Here is an 18,568-nt window from a genome sequence, read left to right on the forward strand (position 1 = left end):
TCTACTCGTTTACATTCTTTGCCGCCACGCGTCCGACTCCGACTACCGCCTCTCAACGGCCCCTCTCCGCTGACCTCCACTCCTCCTCATTCTCTATCCTCAGCCATCGTCTTATTCTTTCGCCAAGCTCTGCAGTTTCCCACGGGAGGATGGAAGACGAGCATAAAGAGACTCGACTCTTCGCAGTGACAGAAACGCATGACTCGGGAAAAATATGGAGTGTGTAGGTGATGGGTTGGGGGCGTGAAAAGGGTGGGACCGGAAGTTGAGTCTGCTGTTTCTGTCTCTTACAGCATTTTATAATCGTTTTGTGTTCTTGTTAATTAGGTCTGTACGCATGTTGTTGATTGCCGCGAGCCATTTTTGGCATATGCTCTTGCAAGGGTGGTTTTCATTTTTAATGTGGAAGTTGATCAGTATAAGCATGAAATTTAACATTTTGGCGCACACCAACCCTCTGCTTATGTAGTCGTCGAATCTCCGTGTTTGAAATGACACTACTTAAATACCTAAATGCCATTATGATGATAAAAAAATAGTCTCATGTCTATGCTTGTCGAAATTAAAATTAATGAAAAAGTTGACGCCGTATGATCACAATGAAGACAACAAAATATACAGCCACCGCAAAGCCCCGAACCCTGGTCCCCCACGTGGTAGTCCTAATCGTTACCACTACCCCACCTGACCCGTCAGCTGTGAGGTGCGATATCATGAAACTATAATCGGCTTGTGAAAAGTACCGCATGAAAATTAATTAATTACAGCCAAACTAAGGCCCATTCAAGGGAACCACTACTAGTTCAGGGATGTGTTCACCATTCCGAAGGCCATAAAAAATACGGCGTTGAAATAGGTGGAGCAAATTTCGTGGTCTCCCCTTGTTAGAGTAAAAGTGCTCCAGATTTTGGGACAATTTCATTTTGATGTGCTGCCATCTTCTCAGATAGAATTATCTTGGTTGTCAGCCTCTACTGTCAGTGATTTTTTCAGCATACACTAAATGCTGAACTGTGGACATTCCAGAATTCACGGCACATTGTGGAAAGTCAGAGAGCTTTAAATCTGCCAAAGATATGATCTTCCCTTCCCTGTTGCCATTTGCAATTTTGTCAATATATTAATTTTTATATGCCTACTTTTTATTTAGTGTGCCATTTTCTTATCATGGAAAAAAAGATAATAACATGTATTTGAATTAGTTTTAATTTTATTTTAATTGATTGAAATTTTAAATTAAAAATGCACCAGCCATCTCCATAGGTGCAAAATTAGTGGAATTTTGTAATGAAGTTAATTTTATAACCGCGGGGCCCAAGACTGAGGTTCAAAATTTCGTAGTAACAAAAATTTCACAACATTGTTTCTTTTACTATAGACTGGATTGGCCTTTTCGTCGGGACCAATGATTTGCTTTGTATTAACGAGAACTTCGCAATAACGTAGTTCGTATTTATGATAGTCCACTGTATTATCCAACCTGGAGTACTCTGGGAATTTCTGTCTTCTGCATTTACTGTGGGAAAACATGGGGATTTTGGAAATTCTTCCAGAAAGTATTCTTTTGTGATGTGTAATGGTTGAATTCCCATGACGCTAAGAAAACATCATAAGTTATGCAAATTGTGCATTTAAAAAAAATTGTTCTTATTTTCCCAGAAATCTTTATCTCTTTGATTGAAGCTCCTATTAAAATAACTGTCCATACCAAGAATATTTGGTCAGGGTAATTGCTAACTTGACATTCTTCTTTAAATACTTGGAGCTCATATTTGGATAATAATTAGTAGAACTGTTTGTATAATAAACTTCAGTTTTAGGCCTCTGCAGTTTCCATCTGGGGTATTTAATCATATTAAATTTATGTTGTCAAGAACATTTAAGGTAAACTTATTTTGGAGGAAGTGGTAAAGCGTGTGCATCTATTATTTGTAAAGATAGGGATAGTCTGATTATTGATGTGCTTTTTTTGCATCTTATGTTGATGTTTATTAAAGAATATAGAAAGTTTATTGAACCTCATATAACTGGTGTTACTTGCATATGTTGGTGTCATCTAAAGATGTATCACACGACATTAAAATGACTCAACAAATATTCCTGCCGTCAATAATCCCTAAGCTATGGGCTATATTTACCAAAAAAAATTGCTTATTTTTGCAATAGACAGCACCCTGAAAAGCAAAGCAATTCCTATGGAAAACAAAGGGATTCCTTTTTAAAATTTTAAGGGAATATGTTAATTGCTACAAAGGCTGTAAAATGAAATTCAACAAATGAAAGTATTTTGTGTGAAGGGATGGTATCTGTTTTAATGTATTTCATAATACTTGCAAGTAAACTTAACTTCTGTGCTAAGTTTTTGTCCTTTACTCTTTTCAGAAACAAATAAGATTTTATTTGTTAAGACTCTCTTCTGATGAGGAAGAAGAATATCAAATAATAAAGCAGTTCACTCTTAAGCTTCCTGATTCTTATTTACTTGGCCACACTGTAGTTCAGCAATGTGATCAGAGTTGTCTTGTTACTCTTTGTAAGTATATTACATTATTTTTTGTATATTTATTGCTATAAAGGTAAGCCACATGTTTGATGAAGTTATAAATGCAAATTCCTGACTAGGTCTTCCACATGTTAAGGACTTGATTCCCAACTGTGGTTGACCTTTCATATTCCCTGGCTTTTTAGGCGGGAGATACATAGTACTTAAGGATGTCCTTGCTCAACTCTTGAATACAGATTAAACATACCCTCACTTTCATTTAAGTACGCCTTATTATTTCAAGAACTGGCAGAATTTACTAAACGAAATGAACCTCATGAAATAAGTTGAAGATAAATGGACATTAATGAAAAAATATTGACTAATTATGATTGCACAAATTTACAAAAGAATGTAAGGTGGCAGGCAAGCATTTACATTTCTTATTCCTTGGTGAAACATAGGGAGTTACAGTAAAACCCAATATTTGGGTTATCATAATTAACGTTTTCCTGCGAATTGAAAGTTTTTTTGGGGCCTATCAAATTTCCTATCCCTCCAACGTACAGCATACTCCCGATTATCCGGGCCAATGGTGGGGAGAGATGGCAGGAATAATCAGAAAACATGGATAACACAAACTTTCACTTTAATGTCTTAAAATTTTCTTAATTTACGTAAAACAATATTTTTATGCACTTATTCTGTTATTTGAGAGGTTTTCTCGGACTCTGTGAGTGCTTTCTTTGCCAGACTGCAATCTTTTTAGTGGCGATAACATGATTGTACTTGTATTCCTACTGCTCTATATAAGACCTGGTTTCGAAAACCACGCATCTGTGGCTGCCTGATCACAGATGCAGAAAATTGGTTTGCGCAAATGCTTCAAATCACTGTGCTACGTTGGAAACTACATTGTCAGGCACCACACCATACAGTCGCATCTCACACAAGTTGCCCAGGTGGAAACGGCTGCGGGACGTGTATCCTTGATCACGGAGCTCGGTAGCATACTGTGAGGCATGGAAAACAGGAACACAGAGCTCCTGTGAATGCAGCTAGCTCGTGATTGCTTCCATTTTATGAAGGAGATTTTAATGGGAATAATAAGCCTGGTGTATCCTAGCATTAAAATTCAGTAATTCTGGAGATTTTGCATCCGATTTTATTTTTTTATAAAGATCGAGAGTGAAAATCGTATGGAGATAATCCGCTGCACGGATATGCTGCAGCCGGAGAATCATGAGTCTGCTGTATGTAGTACCCTGTATTTACCTTGTGTTTTTTTTTCGTGTTCCCGTTATCTGCATCAGGATGTTGTGACTAAAAAAAATATTTTGTAAAACATTTACTCGTGTGTATCAGCCATTAAAAACCATCTTTGTTCAAGCACTTTTGTACTTAAAATGCAAGGTAGAGATAGCTGTAATGAGAACTATTTTTGGGAAGAATTTGAACCTGTTGGGACCCAGTGCCAATAGTTTTGGAAATTGGAAATTTGAAATTTACATCGTCTCGTTATCTGTCAGCAAGGAAAAGATTCATATGAAATTCAGAGTGATATGAAATGAATGTAGGAATTTGGATTATTCAGCTACCCAGTAATTATAATGTATAAACTCCAGTTGGCATGCTGGAAACATTGATTAAATCCATAATTTGATATGATAAAGAATGAAAGGAGAGAAAATGTGATAAATGCCGGAACTATAAAACGTGACTGATGACTGGGATCATTTGCACTGACTTGATTCAACAGCCATCACTGGGATGTTTAAATTTTAGCTAATTAAATACATATAAAACTTATTAAAACTTGCAATATCCCATTCTGGTCACAGTATATTGCAAATGATAGGTCAGTATATTTGCTAGTTTTAAATATTATAAAGTTGCATGACAATTTGCTCTAGTTGATCAGCAAGGTAATTCAGATATTCATGTGTCTCCCTGTTACCTTCAATTAGTGCAAAAATTAGAATTTACCCTGCTTGAAAACGAAAGGCACAGTGAAAAACTGACATTTTTAATAGGTTAGTTTCCTTCATCAAAGAAAACGATAGGCATTGATTGCGATTCGTTACCCACCATTAGTGTATTCATAATACACAAATTATTTGGTTTTAGAAATACCGGTTTAGACGAATGGCAAGGGTCAAATTTTATCCTCATTTGAAAAAGGCCAGATTGGCGCCCATGCGATTCCACTCCGCGTGACGTCACAGGGACCTAGTTTCTACACGAGAGGATAGGAGTTATACATCGTCTGAGGTTACCAATGCATGCATGAGGCACAGAGCTCAGGGAAACATGTCTTAATAATCACCTATTAAAACTGGCTAAGGTCGGAAAGTTTTCTTCGTTTGATAAGGTATTAATAAACCTTTTTTAAGCCAAGCGCTACCATTCAGCAAGGTACTCAGCTATCCGCTAGCATCCTGCGTCCTATCAGCGCTCAGAGCCTCGATCAAGGTCACTTCACAAGGAGAGAGGGGGAACCAGAAATGCGTCGCACGGACTTTCCTACTTACGCGTCGCGTTTTTGCGCGCTTGAAAATTTTCACTTTTCATTTAATCGCAAAAAATAGATATCGTCATTTAAAAATCTAAAAGCGCAAAATACGTACTCCAGGAGTAATAATCTTTCGATTTAGGCAATAAAAAAATAATAGGAAACCACCCTATTGAGGACATACTAAAAATTCAGAGCAATTTGATTCCCATACCAGAGCCCACATCGATCTGGCGAAGTAACTCAGATTGCCAGTCTCAACATTGAATACCATTGTGAAAAATTGTGATGCGTTTGTAAAACATGCAAACCAGTGCGGAAATTTGTCGAAAAAGAGAAAATATGTGAAGAATTACGGGTAAAAATTTTGAAAGAGTTGTTTTTAGGTGCAAAGTCATCTAATATCCCTGTGAATGGTGTCATCTAACGCTGGCTTCCGACTGCAGGCTCCTCCATATGGGGTCAGAGCAGCATCTGGCACACAATGACCTGTTTTTTTGTTTTTTTTTTTGCTGTAGTCCTTTTGGAGGGAAAGGTCCCTTGACATTGACTGTACACAGCAGCATTAATGTCCATGCGATTCAGGTAGCACACTTTTCGAAACCCATCGGTTGAAAATCTGTGTAAAATATGCATTTGGTAGGGCTTGATATCAATCTAGAAACCTCATGAATTAGATACCTAAACTTCAGAATTCCAAAAGTTTCACTGCACTCGGGTATTTAAGTTTGTTTATTTGCTAAAATGATGTAGGTGTGGCATAAAATTATTTCTTCATAAACTCAGCATGGCTCGTAGATAATCACTGGATGTATTTTCTCCTGCTATTTATTTAAACATGTATTTGTTATATAGTAAAAATTAATTTTTGAACATCATCTTACTTGTGTTAAAATTATTAAATAAGTTTTTCCATTTCAGGGTCCAGTGGAAAAATTTATATCCTTTCCCTTATTGGTCATAAGAATTTAAAGAGTGGAGGAAACATAAAAAGCAAGATGCTTTTGCCGACAGAGGAGGAGATCGACAGTCCTGGAAGATTAATTGACTCAGTGAAGGGCCTACTTAATGTTGAAAATGTCATTGCCATGGCTGCCCTTGGATCTGACCACATAGCTTTATATGGTGCTGAGCCAAGTTCAGAAGGTATGTTCCACCACTCGGTGCAGCTAAAGTCTATGTGGATGTGTTGGTGAATCTTTCTTTTTTCTTAAAAACCTTTCTACATGGCATTTTGGTGCTATTTATCATTTTTTCATTTTAGTGTGGTAGACAAAAGATTTTACTGTGATATATTTGTGGTAAAAATGCTGTTATCTTGAATGGCTGGGCCTGTGTAATGGGTTTTATGATTGGCTGTTGTAATTTGGTGAATATTGTGCATAATTAGTAAATTAGATTTAAAAAAATATCATATTAAATTAAGTCTCTTTCCTGTAAATTATTTTTAAAATTGGGCAGTTTCAAATTGCTCTCTCTTTATCATTTAAGAATGGATTGTTAATCCGTATGCCTTCAGGATTAGCAATATTTCTGGTGAAGAGATTTATCTATATACAGTAAAACCTCTATGCAGTGAACCTCTTTTATATTGTAAACCTCCAAACTTCATACCAACCCTCCAGTCCTGTCAGATTTACATGTAAATTTTTAGGAAAACCTCTCATGGTTCGTACCTCTTCATCTTGTAAAACCTCCTCTTACCATAGCAAGGAGACACCCCTGAGATGGCCGAGCTACCTCTATTAATCATACCAAGAGAACTAGAGACCATTAATGTGGCCGCAATTACGTACTTGGAATAGCATTTTCAGCGACAATGTTTCATGCTTAATTTTTTCGTAAACACCTTAAATATGCTATAATTATCACATTAGCCATTAGTTATGGCCATTTTGCTCCTTATGAGAGCATACTAAACAGTAAATAAGAAAAAGGTATCCAAATGTCCCAATCATTTTACATGACTGTAAAATTAAGAGAGAACACATTGTTTTGCCTTGAGTCATGGTACAAATAGCACGATAGCTCTCACTTTCTGTTTTTTATGGCTCTATTTTCTTAGAAGTGCTCAAATACTATGTTCAATAAATAAAAGAGGTGACTAGTGCAGCTTATAATCCCTTGCTGGTGGAAATATTTCAACTACCTTCGCTCCTATCCATGGAACCAGAAATACTCGACCGCATTGCTACTTCTTCTTCTAAAATGAAATATATTTCATGAGTTTACCATGATCCAAATTAAAACAAATCCAGTTTTGTAATTATTTTATTCCCATATTTCCCTGTGTATCACATACTACATACTACCACCTTGGTAATTTTTTCAATGCTTGCGTGAACGACCGTGGTTCACTATAAAATGTGCTTGGTGACAGTCATATGTCTGGCCTGCGTATTCATGCCACGAAATCAGACTTGTCGAGAGCCCAGGAAGTCAATTTGTAGCAATTCTGAACATCACTCCATGCACGACAATGTTAAAAGTGTAGTAGACAATTAAGTAGCTGATATGCACCAATGAAATTTTTTACCGTCCAGCATTTTCGCCAGTAAATCACATCGTTTAGCAGACCCAGCATTTAAGTGTACCCTCAACAGAGTTTTTCTTCAGATCCCTACGTGCATTGTAGTTTGTAGATAGTGAGTTTGACAATAGTTTCAAGAGCACACTTAATTTATCGCCTAATTTTTGCAGTAGTAACATTTTCATTTATTTTTTATAACCTTTAAAATGTCGTAAATTATAAAAATGAGAAATCAATTGTAGAATGTATATTTCAAGTATTTTCAATTACAGTGGAACTTGGTTAGTACATACGTTTCTCCTTAGTATGTTTTCCTCCTTAGTAGGGCGATTTCTCTCGGTCCTGGTGCAACAAAATACAGGTAAAAGTATTTGGTTAGTACATTTGAAAAAGTTGCCCTTTCCTGGTTAGCACGCTTAATTGTTTGCCGTGATGCAACCCGCAATTCGTTCTCCAGTACCTTTTCTTAAGGGTTGTAAACCTTCGAATTTATGATTTAATTAACTATTATCAGCCACTGACATTCTTACATCATTCCACATCTCTCTTTCTACGATCGTGATTTATGCAAATGCATTTCTCAATTCTTGTGACATGATGAATAATAAAATGCGGCCATTTTTCGGGAATGTCTGACTAAGCAAAACTGCAGCCAATTAGAAGCCCCAATTTTCTCCACCCCGAGCTCCTCACCTTCTGTTGCCTTTGGAGTACCACACACTGCACAAATTTCGGGAGTGGGCAGTTGTTGCTATTGCATGAATTATCATAGCGAGGGCAGTTTAATTACAATTGAAATGGAGAGAAAACAAATAGTGATGCAGGTTACAGCTTTAGAAAAGATTGAAATTCTCGAGGGAGTGAACCGAAATCCACTCGTAAAGCGACTGGAATTACTGCGAAGATTAAACATACCTGCATCCACATTAACCTTTTCCCTACTAAAGACGTAAAGATATGTGTGGACTTTTCTTGACCCGGGAGACGAAAGCCGTATATTTCCGTCTGAGATTTTCCTGATCAAGAGAACAAAAGCCGTATTTATACGTTTTCTAGCTCTCCCCCTTTTATGACGGTCGCAGGTGTATGAAGTCTTTGTTTCGGGACCCAACACTGAGGAGTGTAGTCTTTACCCTCTGAATCCGGGAGCAGGTACCGTGATCCCTTGTCTTTTATTACCCCTCATAGCGGTAAGAGACCGCTCTTGCAGTCATGCAATTGTTTATCCAGTCAGTTTTCGAAATAAATATATGTTCTTTTCTTAGGAAATATAAACTAAGAATTGAATTCTTTGTCTTTTGAGCTGCATTTACAATTTTTAAACGAAATTCTATGATAAATATTAACTTACCGTATATCTCCGAATATAGTCCCCCCCCCCCAAATATAGTCCCCCCCCCCCCAATTTTGAGACCTCAGTTTTGGGAAAAATTTTAAAATGTAAAGGAAGGCAATTTTTCTGTGGTTAGCAAGTTAAGATTCTAGATTCGATAAAAACTATTATTTTCTGTGAAGATTAAGAACAAATCTGTTCACATATTTTCCATCACAACAAAATAACTATACCTAAAACATGTTGTGATCCATTGCATGTATCAGTAATTTATAGTTCCTTAACCAGATGTAATGAAGAAATGAGAAATTTTTTTAAGTATCCAAGGCTATTGTATTTTTTAAACCTTCACAAATTATTAATATTTTTGATTTCCAAATGACTACAGACAATGTCAGTATATAAGCTTTAACTTAAAGCCCATAAACAGTATTGCATTTGGCCCTGAAACTTCCTTAGATCCAGTGTAACACACCCATCAAGTCATCACAAATCCAAGTGACCTGAAGAATTTAGGAAATCTAAATAAAATTGTGTTAAATAAATTATAAATATTATAAAAATATTGCTATCAAATGCCTGCTAAGCAAAACAATTAAACTACAGGACTTACAAATATCAAAGTAATAAAATTAAGAAATAAACTTTTTCCAACAAACATTAAAACTGAAAAAAAATTATATCAATTTTCAATGCCTCGTCGCGAATCATTGCATAAGTTACACAAAGAGCTTCTGCTCTGCATTTGCGCACAAATTCGACGATATTGTCCTCTAATTCTTTGAATCTGCCGCATCGAGACCCCCGAAATGACTTCCGCGATGTAATAGCGCTTTGCTAGCGCTGTAAATACTATGATTTACGGCGTATTCTGCAACGGCTATTTTTAAATTGGCATCGAAACTCCGTCTTTGAAGGCCTCTAATCTGCGGCAGGATTGATCCTCATCTTTCTACTTGATCCATCACCTCACTGTTGAACGTAAAATTATTTTTAATAAAGAAAATATCGCGGAAATAATTGCGAAACGTTATGCGACGTAATTTATCGATCCTATTTACCCTGACGAATTGAAGATATTCCTCAATAAATTGATTACACTTTCGATGCTGAGTCGCTGTATTTCGATCAAATGCAGTAATGCCGGCGCTTCTGGTTTAAAGTCGTCGATTATTGCGCCTTTTCAGAAACAAATGCATCACCTATTGCGCATTCTTGTTCTGTGAAGGCGGTAAAGGCAGTGGTTGTAAACACGAACCGCACGGACGTATAGTAGCTACGGACGCAATGAAATGCTAAATCGTCACGAAAGGTTCACTTTATCTGTTTATTTTTCGCAATTATTTAAATCGTGTAGTTATTAAATGAGCGACGGGTACATATACTATTGATTCAATTCTAGTGTTCGATTAATGTAATGATAGTGTGTGTTTAGTTTTCATTTTAATTATTTACTGTTTTGCGTCATTAAGTGATCAGTGTCGATTGAATTATTCTAACAATACTTTTCCAAGAAAAATTAGCGGCTACCCGATGGATTCCGTGAAAACGCATATTCGATATGCTATTTGAATCGGAATAATCGTATCTGTACAATATTTGTGGTAAAAATTGTCTCAATTTCCGGTAAAACGTGGCAGTATTTACTAATATCTCCGATTATAATCCTCATAAATATACTCAAATAGAAAGACTACGAGAACATTAGCCATTATGCCGTTATTTATTACTTTATGGTCACCTTTAGTATGCTAAATTGGATTACACTCGATTATAGTCCCCCCCCCCTTACTTTTCCGCGGCCATTTTTGGAAAAAAAGGGGGGACTATATTCGGAGATATACGGTATATCTCGAGTTCTGTATAAACATCAACATGGAAATTGTTGCAACATTAAATGCGTTAATATTGACCTTAGAACTTCGTTTAAAATTTGATGATGCTCAGGAAAAAAGGAGGAATTCGATTGAAAGTCTGCAATTTACGTGCAAGCAACAGTTATCCATGAGGTAAATACTTATAAGCAATACTTAAGTTGACCGCGAACCAATGCCGCAGGTATGGTCGTAAATCCGGAAATGAGGGAGCTCAACTACTCTAGGAGTCCGAGATAATGCGGAGTCCCAGCGGGGAGGGGTCGAATAAGGTTCCGCGAGACCCTTCTTAATGAATGTCCTCCAAAAATTCTCCGTACCACGAGACAGAAGAGTCTTTTGGGGCTCAGTACAGCAGTCATGCTTAGACGAAAACTCTGCCGTCTCGAAAGGGTTAAGCACGATTGTGAGAAACTGCAAAAAAATCCTAAGTCAGTGTGACAAAAAGCAAAAGTGTGTTCGTGGTGGGAAATTTCTCAGATGTTCTTCTTTAGTGGTGGAACAAAGCGCGAAGTTCGAATGTGCCATTCGATGGTTATATTACCGTATAAGCGCGTGTAAGAGGCGCACCTTTTTTCCCAGAAATTGCAGCCGAAAATGGGGGTGCGCCTCTTACACAAACTTTTTATCTTCCCCTCCTCCCTTTCCCCGGTCGCTAGCCCAAGAGGAACTGAGTGGCATTGGTTTTCTGCGTGAGTCAGTCATCTAAAAACCAAGGTTAAAAACAAGCAGGAGGCAGGGGAGTTTCTCCTTTTGTAACGTATTTTTTAAATGCTCCAGTTTGCGTTTCTTACTCTTAAGCATCGCACAGTCACATCGGTAGGTACCTCAGATGTGAACATGGAAAAGATCGCACAGGGTATTTCGCTCCGGAGGGCACGCTAAATTTACTGCTATGAGTGGGCATACCGTGGCGTTTATACTGCATATAGTACTCGCTTATTAAACGTAGCGAAAAGCGCAGTTTTGAAGGACAGTGCCTGGTCAATAGTCAACATCTGTCTTACGAGTAATTTCCATTATGCTAAGGGCCTGCTTTTTCAAAAATCATCTTCAGACGCTATTATAAGGGTTATTGCGATTGAAAATTTTATTGGTGTTAAAAATGCTGTTAAAAAAATTCAAACGAGTGCGTACATTGTTTGACTGAATGGTGGATTTAAGAAATCTGAAATGCTTTAAGTGAAGAGCGCTGAAGGAGAGCTAGAGGGGAAGAAGCTCGCTCCCTCCATCTTTCCTCTGCAACGAGGCTGAGGGCAAAGGAGAAAGGGAAGAACACGTCCGATCTTGCATGTGACGTCGTTGTCTTCAAAGCGAAGGGGCGAAGGCGCAGCAATCTGATATACGCAGTTTGACTTGCCTGAAGTTTCCAGTCCGTCTTGTCTTGTTTGAATGCGCTCATGCTATGCTTGTTTCTTCCGAAATTGTACTGTTTGGACTATTTTGAATATTAGTAGCATTGTTGTAACTATAAATCTTTGTGTCAATCAATTAGAGCTTAAAAAACTTAAATTCTGTCATGTATACATCGCATTAGATCTCTTTCTTTTTCTGAACCTCTTGCGTGTCATACAATTCTTGAAAGCTATTGAGATATCTTCGGACACAGTAGATGACTCACCTAGCATTTGGTCTCCAGAAACTGGGAGATCGATCAAGGTCAGTTGGTGAGACGGGGTAGGGATGAAACAAGTTTTGTTTGTTCCAGCGTAACTTGATATTTTCCTTTGAGGCAAGTGATTTATGGTCGGTGGGGTCTCAGAAAGGAAAAAAACGTCATAGGCATGGGCTGATGGAGGGCCGGGGGTTTTTTGTGAAATGTACGCCGTGGCTATTTTCTAATGGCGCTGAGATTCCCTGATTGTCGTCCAATCTCTTGGAAAGATTCACGCTATGTGCCTGTCGTGTTTTGCTTTAAAAATTTCCACGGCCGAAATTCTATTGCAATACTCCTACGAGAACTTTTAATAAAAAATTGCACGCGAGTAGGACAAACATCGTAGTGCTACGGCGTATGCGAAAAGAGGATCGGAACTCATTTTACTCCCTCTTGTCGTTGCATTCGCGAAAGCAATGATTGAAAATTTTGGATTCAGATTCAATTTCTTCAACGAATTTGGATCTGAAGTACATTAAGGTGAAGGGCATTCGTGGATATTTGGATCTGAGCTATCCGATCCTACCGTCCCTAGTAAGCATCATAAAGTTAAGGCTACAAGAGAATACCTACTAATCTCCGAGCGCCATACATATTGTGTAAATTTAGCTGAAAAACGCCGCGTGAATTATTAGTATTGAAAGTGGAAAATTTGATGACTGTCGAAAGTCAGGCTTAAGTCTGCAACGCCGTGCGATAGGATAAAAAATGCCGAAAAGTTTTTTTTTTCTTTGGCTCCGATGCTCAAAATAGGGGTGCGCCTCTTACACACGCTTATACGGTATTAAAGAAAAGGCAATGCAGAAGAGTGTGAAATTGTGGTTCACACAATAGAAGAAGTAGAAATTACTCCTTTTCCCCTGGAAGAGTGGCGTCAGATTTCTGGAGAGGTGAATTTCAACAGGATTTAATGATTAGTGAACATATTTGTAGCATTCATGTGTTTTTTGGCATGGGTGTAGTCTCCTCAGATGACAGTTGAGAGGAATCCTGGCATCAATTTGGGAACTTTTGGAAAATAGTAAAAAAAAATTTTCTGTGTTTGTACTTGAATACTTTTTCTTTCTTTAACTAGGTGGCGTGGTTTACGTGGTGGATATTCATTCCTCTACAACTGGAGATTTACCGTGGGAAGCCCTGAAGGAGTCGGCTGCCAAGCAGTCTCTAGCCTGTTTTAATGCCAAGGATGTCCCCCCTCGCATCTGGGAAGCTGCAGGATACCTATTTGTACCGTCGTCTGATGGCAGGCTACTCCTCTCATCTTACGAGCTTGGGCCACATCCCCCATTGGCAGATTTACTGGGTTGCCTATGGAAGCATTCTTCAAGCAAGAAAATGGTTAACAACAATAACAACGGTTTGTAATGTTTTACTTAACGTTTAATTGCAGCTAAATATTTTTTGGATTAAATTTAATATTATTTTAGTGAGACTGTAAGGTATTTGGATCGTATGTGTTTGAGATCATAGTGCAAAATAAAAAATGTTGATAGTATTAATATTTCAGGCCTTTTTCTCTGTGTTGTAGTATTTCAATACTATTGTACTTGTGTATGTTATCATTTATTCTCATGTAATTATTAGCTAAAAATTAGTTGGGCTTTTAATAGTGGAGCACTATTCAAGAAATAATTGTTAACACTTTGTCTCCATGCAATTTTTTAACTTGATACTCGGTAATACCTAGGGTCTGAAACAGTGGCTATTATCTTGATGTTTGGTATTTTTGGTGCAGTAGCCCCACATGATATGTCAGTACCCTGGATTCAAAGTGCTAAGTTTTGTGGCAACATATATGATTTAGCGCCCAGGATAAATAAAAAGATGGCAGTGGTGTAAATTTCTTGTGTTTACACGATTTCTCCTTTTGCTTTTTTCTAGGTGTAATCAATCATAATCAACTGCAATGCGTTGTCTGGCTTCCTGGTGAGAAATCTTCAAAAAATCATTCTATATGTTCCTCCAGCATTAAGAACCAACAAGTTGAGGGAGGGAAACCTAGCAGTGCTGAACGAGAAATAATGCCAGAAAAGGTTTCATCTAAGTTGAAACCATTGATAAAGCAAGGCTTGCCAGAGTCGAGGTATGCTTCATTAAATTTTTTCAACGAAATAGTGGTCATTGAATAGACTTCATTTTCTCATTTTGATTCTTGAGATTTATAACTTCAATTCAATTTCAAATATTTTTTTCAGTAAGCTCTTCAGTTTTTAGTAATCAAACATCTTACTTCGATACTGTTAGTTCCTAATTAATATGGGGAATTAGTTGAGAAAGTGTCCTTGTGATTCAGTTACCATTCTAGTCGAAAATTCCTTATGGTATTCACCGGGAAAATAGCTCATATTTGCAACAATCTTGCGGTGTTATGTACAACAAGAATGCACTCTTTGATGCATATTGATGGGTGCCCTTATTGTAGACTCTTTCATCAAATTCATTGTGTTACTGCTTAATATTACCCAGCTAGTGCATTAATTATACAATTCATGTTTTCATTTCTCCATGATAATACCATACGTATTGTTCTCAAGCTATAACGGAATCGCAAATAAGACCTTTACACATGTCTGATGTGTAAATTTTCCTTTTTTTCACCTGCAGATGAGCAAATGACAAAAAGGATGAATGTTTATGTGCTTGTTTTTCAATTACACATTTAAGAAGTTGAGATGGTACATTCTTCCTTTAATGTACTCTGTCCTAAATGTGTCAGAAATTACAAAACTTATTGTGATGTGATTTTTATTGTTGCTTTGTAATCAGTCAATTAAAGATAAAAATTATATTTCTCCCACTTCTACAGTATTTGCAGCATAATATTTCCTTCTTTGATGAAAGAAGGAGATGTTGAGTCCATCAGCTGGTGCCTTTCCCATTTTCATGATATTCCTGAAACTAATTTGGTGGAACTCCTGTGCTTCTTTTTGAATCAGAAGCCTGTCAAGACAACTCCAAAGAAAGTGGAAGAAATTTCATCTATAGCACCTGAAGATAAATCAGTCAATGCTCCCACATGGTCCAAAATTTCTAAAGGTAATATTCTTTTGGAGATTAAAATTATTTAAATGCACTAATGTTGCCTGGACTTGCATTTCTCTTTAATGCATAGACTTAGAAGATCTTACCCCTTCTACCTTATAATCCCTGCAACCAAGTTGTGAATTTGCTCCATTTTCATTTGTTTTACGTTTATTCACGTCTAAAATACATACAATGCAGTGACTCCATGAACATTTTGTTGTAGCAAGAAATGCATTTCCCTTCCAACAGCGTTTAGCAAGTCATAACAACCACACTCAACATCAATGTTGAATGTGGATCATGTCAAGCTTCAGGGTCATGCTATTTTGCTTCGACAAAAGTGCTTGGTGATTGTTTGGTTAGTGGTAGTCATCCTTCCTGGAACACTTGGTATTACCTGGCCATAATTAATATATAGGGGAATACATTGAAGCTGGGAATGTATTAGTCTGATGGAAATTACGAAGAGGTCATTGCACAGATTAGTTGCTAATTTTCATGAATCAAACATGATGTTCCATCATGACGTTCTCAGCTCGACTTCTCTAAGAACTGGGTTTGTGAAAGTCATTCTACGCCATTGACTTTGGTTGTTCATTGGTAGATATTTAAGTAGAGAACTGTCCTCAGAGATGAAGAATGGAGAAACAGGGCTGGGTGGAGGGGAAGAGAGTGAATAGGATGTATGGTACAATGCATCATTTTTCAAAGCAGCTGGTGATAATCAGCACCCTGCTAAGTGCAAGGAATTATTGGAGGAGTTATTGAATGAAAAGAGAACCTGACACTTATGTAATGAAAGTTTGGTGTTAGTTTATGATTTTGATGAAAGGGAAGGATTCCATTGGGAATGGATTGTTGTGTTCTGAGCAAATTTTTTGTACAATAATTGGAGGAAAACTAACTTTGTTTTTACTGGCTTGTAAAAGGTGGTGGTATTGGATTTTTTGCAAACAAGGCTGTTAATCATACCATTCTTGATACGGTTTGCAATATTACCAGGTAGCATTATCTCGAGACATAATGTTTAAATACACAATTTTATACAGTTGAAGTGGTGCAGGGAGGAAAATCTTGGGTAGGAGAAGAAGGAAGAGGCTAAGGTATAAAAAAGGGTGGGGGATATGTGGAGAAGAGAAGATGTAGGGTCGACGAAACTGTACGTGAAAGATAAAACTATGAATCGGTATGTTTTTTAAACATTTTCATATCTTTAATGATAATTTTTTTTTACTTGCAGAGAAAACATCAGAGTTGCCACCAGTCAAAGAAATGATGAATGGAGATATTCATGAGCATATGGACACTAATGATTTTATTAGTCATGATGAAGATAGTGAAATGGAATCGTTTGAGGTTGGCCACACTTTTGTCAAGGGCAGACGGAGAAGCCTTCGTGTCATGAAAGTCAACACTCCACAGAAAAATGTCTCCATATCCAGTGTTAACAACTCTATGAGGAAAGTTGGGAAACTGGAATGTGATGACATGCAACAGTTGTCGCACATGGAAGTGGATAGATGTTCGAGTCCAACTGTATATGCCTCAAAGAAGAGGGAGAGAAGGAACTCAAGCCAAGTGCTAACTAGGCTGGAAATAGTAAAGAAGGGAATGGAAACAGATGGCCTGAGCTCAGGTGAATTCGATGGGGTGATAGAGGATAGATCGAGTGATTCTGGCATTGGTTATCAGAAGAGTTGTGACAGCAGGACTCAGCCAGACTGCTCTGTAGCCAAGCGTACGGGTTTGTCTTCAGGCTTAACTGAGCAGGAGATGAAATTTGGGAGTCTGGCACTTCCAGTGGAACAGTTGGGACAGGTTGGATTAATCTTGTCAGTTCCTGTGAGTAGTATGATTCTTCCTCAGTTGCGCCAACGTCTTCCATTCCCTTCTGCGCTAAAGCTTTTGAAACATCTTCTCTGGCTCCTCTATTCACCTTTACCATCAGTGCCTTCGAGTCCTTCTGAAATCCAAGTTATACATTGGATTTGCCATATTCTGGATGCCTTCTATCAGCGATTTACTCTAAGCCAGGATTTGGAAGTTAAGGAAATACTTGAGGCTGTTAAAGAGGTTCTCGATATACAGGTAATTATTGATATTTCTTTGTTTTATAAGTATAAATACATTAAGTATTCAATAATTTTTTTTTTCAATTTGGAATGGACAGATGACTTGGGTACTTTTACGGCATAGTCAGGGATGACTGTGACTTTACTTTAAATTGATTTTGTCCCTTATCATAATTTTGTTAACCCTTAACCAGTGAGTTGCGGTCTGAGAGGCATTTCTAAAATTATGAATATTATCAAAATTACACTTTCAAATTATCTATAATTCTCGATAGCTTCATATTTCTGCATGATAAGGACATCGCACTCTTAAAATTGAACATTCCTATTATTAATTTCTGTAAATTTGCAACTGAAATCGAGTAGCGGTCTGAGAGACCACACGTCACTAAAATGGAAAAATCAATTAACGTAATTCTGGTGGAAATGATTCAAAAATTTGTTAAAAACAATTCGTGGTGATTTTTCAGGCATAAGAATAATAAATATTTTGTTAGGAAATATTTGTAATCACACAACATGGATAATGAGTAATGAGGAACTAAATTTTTCATATATACATCATGTAAGAATAAATAACTATTCAAGTCTTTGCTAGGCGAACGCAAAACAAATGAAATCCATTTTGTTGGAAATATGACCCATTTAATTCTGTAAATGTTAAGATTTTAATTAGTGATGGGTCGATTCCAAAATTTTATCGATTCCGATCCCGATTCCGATTCTGACATTTCGATTCCGATTCTACCGATACCGATTCCATCGATTCTGACGAAATAGGCTCCAAGAAAAAGACCACTTATAAATACAAGGGAGAGCCCTGAGTAAAGTCATATTCACAGTTATAATTAAGATTATATTCTGCTTATATGAATCGTGTAATATTTGGCCCTTTCAAATTCTCAAGCAGAAAAACCAACATGCTCATGCTCAGCCAGCAGGTTTTGATGTCTCCATGTCACAGTATTACTGCCTGCAGAAAATTGCCTTTCGCTACATAATTGTGGGACTGAGAAAGTACTTTCCTCCCTAAATTGCAAGATTTCGGAAACTTGAAGTATATCATCGATCTTTGTGGATCTTG

General features: G+C 37.3%; 1 protein-coding gene across 1 annotated transcript in view; it reads left to right on the forward strand.

Moving 5' to 3' along the window:
• The window catches only part of LOC124166679, a 32,714-nt gene that overhangs the window by 2,989 nt on the left and 11,157 nt on the right, over positions 1-18,568 (forward strand). Inside the window, exons 4-9 of the mRNA XM_046544328.1 lie at positions 2,383-2,533; positions 5,916-6,140; positions 13,464-13,745; positions 14,270-14,471; positions 15,195-15,424; positions 16,653-17,500. Coding sequence (XP_046400284.1) covers positions 2,383-2,533; positions 5,916-6,140; positions 13,464-13,745; positions 14,270-14,471; positions 15,195-15,424; positions 16,653-17,500 — 1,938 coding nt within the window. The remainder of the gene's footprint in view (positions 1-2,382; positions 2,534-5,915; positions 6,141-13,463; positions 13,746-14,269; positions 14,472-15,194; positions 15,425-16,652; positions 17,501-18,568) is intronic.

This window comes from Ischnura elegans, chromosome 1 (genome assembly GCF_921293095.1).
Source record: "Ischnura elegans chromosome 1, ioIscEleg1.1, whole genome shotgun sequence".
NCBI lineage: Eukaryota > Metazoa > Arthropoda > Insecta > Odonata > Coenagrionidae > Ischnura > Ischnura elegans.